General features: G+C 44.0%; 1 protein-coding gene across 1 annotated transcript; it reads left to right on the top strand.

Annotated features, from left to right (window-relative positions):
- Positions 1–4,979: 4,979 nt before the first annotated feature.
- LOC311329476 (peroxiredoxin Bcp-like) lies at positions 4,980–5,492 on the top strand (the record flags this gene model as incomplete). Its single annotated transcript, XM_084463320.1, has 1 exon — positions 4,980–5,492. The coding sequence occupies one exon, from the start codon at positions 4,980–4,982 to the stop codon at positions 5,490–5,492; it is 513 nt and encodes a 170-aa protein (XP_084319446.1).
- Positions 5,493–6,549: the final 1,057 nt, after the last annotated feature.

Below are 6,549 nucleotides of genomic sequence, written 5' to 3'. Positions count from 1 at the left end.
TTACTAATCTCAATCAGATATTCGTCGATACAAAATTTGAATTTGGGTACGTCACCAACGCAAGGGGTCAGGAGAAACTAATTTATATGGACGAGGTAGGCACTCCAGATTCATCCAGAATCTGGGATGGGGAAGCTTATCGACAGGGCAAAGTGACTGAAAACTCAAAAGAGAACTTTAGACAGTTGCTGCTCACCCACTTCCCAGATTCTGATATTTTGCTGAATAAGAACAGAATGCCTGAGCGCGAAGCACTAGCGCGAGACAATGTACTACCAGAAAGTGCATTTATGGCGCTTTCAAAAACCTATACGGACATTGCTGAAAAAATTACCGGTCAACCATTGACACTCTCAGAAAACCCAAAGTCGGAAATTATTGAAATACTGAAAGACGAGTATGGATTAATTGATGATGAGTGAGGCTCTGTTGATACGACAATGCAGCCGCTAAAACATCATGGTTTTCGATATATCAGGTAGCGAAAAAGAAACGGTTTTATGGTGATATAATGTCGTCAAACCAATAATTACATAACACTGGCTCTTGTGAACAATCTTGTGCCAATACCAGCTGTTATTCATTCTTCTCACCCGCTCGTGATCATTTGAACGCTGTCATTCAGCACCTTGAATCCACTCTCCAACAAAAGCATGGCACCATAAAAAGCTATATGCAGACTGAAGGCAATGAAGTGTTGCCCTTCTGCTCCAAAAGTATCTGAATAAGCTGGCCAATGATGAGCCGCAACAATCTTAGGTAACTGGTAGCGCCGATGAGCAGAGAAATCACGTCAGAAAAAATACCTCCAGACAACTGACCAGTTTGTTTAGTTCTGCCGTAATCAGACATCTCAGTTACAGCCAGCAGAAGCAATCCAGCGTGTTCCCGCTGAATGCTCAGTTAAACCTCAATACTGACCAGTACTCTGATAGCATGAGGGAAAAAATTATCAGCGATGTGATGGATCTCTCTTATGATCGAACGATTAAACGATATCGTGAGAGTTACCACTGTATGGTTGGAACACGACAGGCTATGCAACTGTTAGCTGGTACTGCTCAAGACTTTGAGGCTTTTTACGAACAGCGGAAGGTTGTGAGTAAGCAAACAGAAGACCTGAAGATCCTCAGTTTTGACGGTAATGGCTTGGTGACGCGCCCGGAATGGTTGAGGGAAGCAACACGGAAGAACGCCAAAAGAGTCAGCAAAAGCTGCAAACCAGCTCAGTCCTAGAGAAAATAAAGATCGCAAACGAATGACACCGGTAGCAACCGTTTATACGGTAAAACCAAATCCTAAAACGACAGAATCAGTCATAGATTTAGATCGAAATAGCAACAACGTCGTTAAATTCCGTCCTCCAGCAATAATAAGAGAGTGTGGCCCAGTGTAGAAAAAGAGGCAGAAGTCGTGATATAATAGGCTTTCGAGGAAGCGCCCAAAAGAGATCAGGAGCAGGTACGGCAGATGGTCATTGTTATTGGTAGGTACCATCGTCAGCAGAAACTGATTACCGTGATTATGAACATGGTATAATTCTTTTGATACGACAAGGCAGCCGCTAAAACATCATGGTTTTCGATATATCCGGTAACGCAAAAGAGACGGTTTTACGGTGATATAACGTCGTCACACCAATAACTCCATAACACCGTCCCTTGTGACCGTATACTGCGCCAATACCATCGATTATTCATTGTTCTCACCAGCTAGTGATCATTTGGCCGCTATCATTAAGCACCTTGAATCCACTCTTCAACAAGAGCATGGCACCATAGAGAGCTATGGCAACCGAAGTGTTGCGCCTTCTCCTCCAAGGGTATCTGGATAAGCAGAACAATGATGAGCCACAGCAATCGCCGATACTTGGTAGCGCCGGTAGCAGAGAAATTGCATCAGGAACAATACCTCCAGATAACTGACCAGTGTGCTTGGTTCTGTCGTAGTCAGGCGTAGTAGTTACAACCAGCGGAAGCAATCCCGCGTGTTTCGCTTATGCTCGGTTACACTTCAATACTAACAAGTACCATGATACCATGATGGGAAAATTGTCTCGCCTTGATGGATACCTCTTATGATCAAACAATTAAACGCACATCGTGCGAGTTACCCAGTATGGTTGGAACACGGCAGGCTATGCAACTGGTAGAGGATATGGCTAAAGACTTTGGGTGTGGTTCTTTTGATACGACAATGCAGCCGCTAAAACATCAAGGTTTTAGAAATCTCCGGTACCGCAAAATAGCCGGTTTTATGATGATATAACGTCGTCAAACCAATAACTACATAACACCGTCGATTGTGAACACATCCTACGCCAATACCATAGATTATTCATTCTTCTCACCAGCTAGTGATCATTTGGACGATATCATTCAGCACCTTGAATCCACTATCCAGCAAGAGCATGCCACCATAGATAGCTATATCCAGACTGAAGGCAGCGCAGTGTTACGCCTTATCCTCCAAATGTATCTGGATAAGCAGGCCAATGATGGACCGCAGAAATCGTTGGTAACTGGTAGTGACGGTAAGCAGACAAATCACATCAGAAAAAATACCTCACGCCACTGACCAGCTTGTTGGGCTCTGTCGTAGTCAGGCGTCTAAATTACAGCCAGAGTAAGCCATCAAACGTGTTTCAGCTGAATGCTAATTAAACCTAAATACTACAAGTCTCTGATGCCATGAGGGGAAAAATTATCAGTGATGTTATGGATCGCTCTTATGATCGAACGATTAAACGACATAGAGAGAGTTGCCAAGTATAGTTGGAAAACAACAGGATGTGCAACAGGCAGCGGATACGGCTCAAGACTTTGAGGATTTTTACGAACAGAGCAAGGTTGGGATTGAGCAAACAAAAGACCTACATATCCTCAGTTTTGATGGTAAGGTCCCAGGATGGCCTAGGATGGTTTGAGGTAAGCAACTAGGAAGAACGCGCAAAAGAGTTAGCAGAAGCTGCAAACCAAGCTCAGTACGGAAGAGAAGAAAGATCACAAACGAATAACACAGGTAGCCACCGTTTCTACAGTAAACCCAATCCTCGAACGGCAGAATAGGTCATGGATATTGATCGGAAGAACGACAACGTTGTTAAATCACGTCCTCACGCTAAAAATAAGAGAGTGTTGCCCAGTGTAGTAAGATATGCTGAAGCCGTGATAGCAGAAGCTTTCGTGGAAACTCTCAAACAAGATCCAGAGTATAAACGACAGTAGGCCATTGTTATTGATGGCCACCATCATCAGCGGAAACTAATTACCAATATTATGAAAAAATGTAGTTAAGGCAACCATCATTATGGACTTTATCCATGTACTTGAATATCTGTGGAAAATCGGTCACTGCTTACACAACAGGGGGATTAGGCTATTGACAGCTGGGTGGCAGAACGGTCCCTGAAGATACTCATGGGATAGCCTGACAGGGTGACTGGGGGAATCCGTCAGAGTACTGCCAAGATATGTCAGACAAAACTGTAGCCCATTGATAAGCGTGCAGACTATCTTCAACAAAACCGCCCTAGGCTCTGCTATGACAAGGTGCTGGATGCTGGCTATCCGATTGCCAGTGGAGTCATTAAGGGAGCTTACCGCCATTTGATCAATGGCCGTATGGATCTAACCTAGCCAAAGTGGAGTTTGCAAGGGGCAGAGGCTGTGTTAAAGCTACGCTCACTAGATTCAAGTGGAGATTGGCAGGTGTATTGGAACTTCCATAAGGAATGCTCTCGCCTTTGTAATCATGGAGAACTAATGAATGGGCCGTCGTAGCAAGGGAACCACACCCATTGTCATTTATCTTGCGTGATCTTGATTTTGTGAACTTTATGTGAAGACTGTCCAGTAAATCAGCTACACGATAGTTGATGTACTCAGACCCATTGTCTGAGTGAAACCCTGTAATTTGAAGGGGAAAGCCGCCAGCAGCTCTTCAAGTATAGGTATCAGAAAAGCTTCATTGATTTGTTCTACTAAACAGACCCCATAGAACTTGGTTACCTAATTCACTGCATTAATATGGTACAACCATTCGACCTTATCCCCCTGATGAACAGTATCAATCCTGATGCAACCTAGCTGTCCATCAGGCTGTGGTTTCCGTCTAGTTCCGATGGAGCGCTTTACAGAACGAGTGACGTTTTTATGCTGCCGAACTGTTTGGTATATCTTTGACTAGCGCAAGTTGTATAGATGGGAAACTGAGATATTGGTCAGTTGCTCTCAACGCTGATAAGCCCGTTCACAGATTCTCTTCACCTACTGACCATTCAGCCATTATGGAGCCAATCCGTCTCCTCAACAGCCTAACATCTGCCTTGCTATATCGAGATTTAAATCCATTGATCGTCCGCTGTTTACGCTTCAGACAGCCTTGGTCAAGGTACTCCTTGATCAAGCTGGTAATCTGGACTTTGGAATAACCTGAAGAAACGGTTAAATATTGCCTGCTTATCCCATTCTCTGACTTGCCCAGATTGAGGTATCGGAAATGTCTTATGGTAGTCTCAATCCATTGATAGCACTCATCTTTTGATTCCCAGACGGGCTCAATATTCGTCGTAGTTTGGAGTAATCCTCTACCTGTCTGAGCGCTTTTATGAACCGTACGATCATTATAATTTTTATCCAGTAAACATGTGCGAAAGATCAGAAATCACAGGCTAATTTCATGTTGAAAATAAGGCTTCACTTCAGGCTCATTTCATATTTTTCAGTGATAGTTTAAACTACCCCACTGAATTTAATAATGACTTACGTATTGGCTTGAGGGTGGCTTCTTATCAACACCATACTACCAAGAAGCAGAATAATTGCAGGGATTATCATGGTGGCCTTGCCACTGTAGCAAGGTGCCATAATCCAACTTTTGCTGCCAGAGCCGGTAAATTTATAATCCTCAGGGGCTGCAGTATTAGACTAATAGAAACCGCAGCTATTTAACCAAATGAGAGAGACTAAGGATAAAACATGAGCGTAACTCTGGGCCAACCAGTTCCTGACTTTACTGCCCAAGCAACCAGTAACACGACGGTTAAACTCTCTGAATTTAAAAGTCGCAAAGTCGTACTGTTTTTCTACCCAAAAGACAATACACCCGGCTGCACCAGCGAGGGACAAGCATTCAGAGACATTTACGAGAAGTTTCAGGCATCAGACACTCTAGTTTTTGGCGTATCTAAAGATGGGATGAAGGCTCATGAAAACTTCCGAGCCAAACATGAGTTTCCTTTCGAACTGATATCAGACACCGATGAATCACTATGCAAGCTTTTTGATGTTATCAAGCTCAAACAGATGTATGGCAAGGAATACATTGGCATTGAGCGCAGCACCTTCCTGATCGACAGCAATGGCGTCCTCCAGCACGAATGGCGCAAAGTTCGCATCAAAGGGCATGTTCAGGATGTGTTACAAGCAGCCCAGATGGTAGATACTCAGGCCCAAGCTGAGGACAACGGCACCAAGGACGAAGAAGAGTAATCAACTAAACTGGTTGAGCTAGTCTGGACCAGCTCAACCAGTGCAATATTTAAGTCGTTTCCACATCAACAACAGCAGGCCAAGCATTCATCACCGCCTTTAACAGAGTAGCCAGTGGTATTGCAAAAAAGACGCCCCAGAACCCCCACAACCCACCAAAGACCAAAACTGCCAGAATAATTGCAACGGGGTGCAAATTGACTGCTTCTGAGAAAAGTAACGGCACCAGTACATTACCATCCAGCGCTTGAATGATGGCATAGCTAACCATAAGAATCAAAAACTGGTCTCCCATACCCCACTGGAAGAAACCAATAATAGTTATGGGAATGGTCACCACTGTTGCGCCAATATAAGGCACTACAACCGAAAACCCCACCATTACTGCCAGTAATGCCGAATAACTCATGGCCAGAATAGCAAAAAGCACATAACTGACCCCACCGACGATGACAATCTCAATGGCTTTACCACGAATGTAGTTGGCAATCTGGCCATTCATCTCATCAGCCACCTGATCAAGCAAACGACGGCGCCTAGGCAAAATACTGGCCATCCAACTCAGCAAGACATTTTTATCCTTCAGAAAAAAGAAAACTAGAATGGGCACCAAAATCAGATAGACCAACAAGGCGACGATGCCAGACAATTTTGACAACGAGAAGGAAAATGCCCTCTGACCAAAATCCGCGAGATGTTTATTAATCGTTGTAACCAGCAGACCAACTTGGTGATCAGAAACAAATCCCGGATATAAATCAGGCAAACTCACCAACAGAGCCTGACCTTCACTAACCATACTAGGCATGGCATTCAACAGGTTGGTCACCTGTTCCCATACTAGTGGAACAACAACAAAAATCACTAATAAGAGTGCAGTTATAAACCCGGTAAACACCAAATTTACTGCCAGTAAATGAGGCATATTCCATCGTTCAAGCCAACTGACAACACCATGCATCAAAAAAGCAAATATCAATGCAGCCAGTGCAGGCGCCAACATTGCCCCCATAGTCAGGACTACGACAAAGCCAACCAGTAAAATGACCAGCAGAAC

Source organism: Borostomias antarcticus, assembly GCF_949987555.1.
Source record: "Borostomias antarcticus genome assembly, contig: scaffold_1054, whole genome shotgun sequence".
NCBI classification, from domain to species: Eukaryota; Metazoa; Chordata; class Actinopteri; order Stomiiformes; family Stomiidae; genus Borostomias; species Borostomias antarcticus.
Note: the sequence above shows the minus strand (reverse complement) of the source record. Positions and strands in the feature narration are given on the sequence as shown.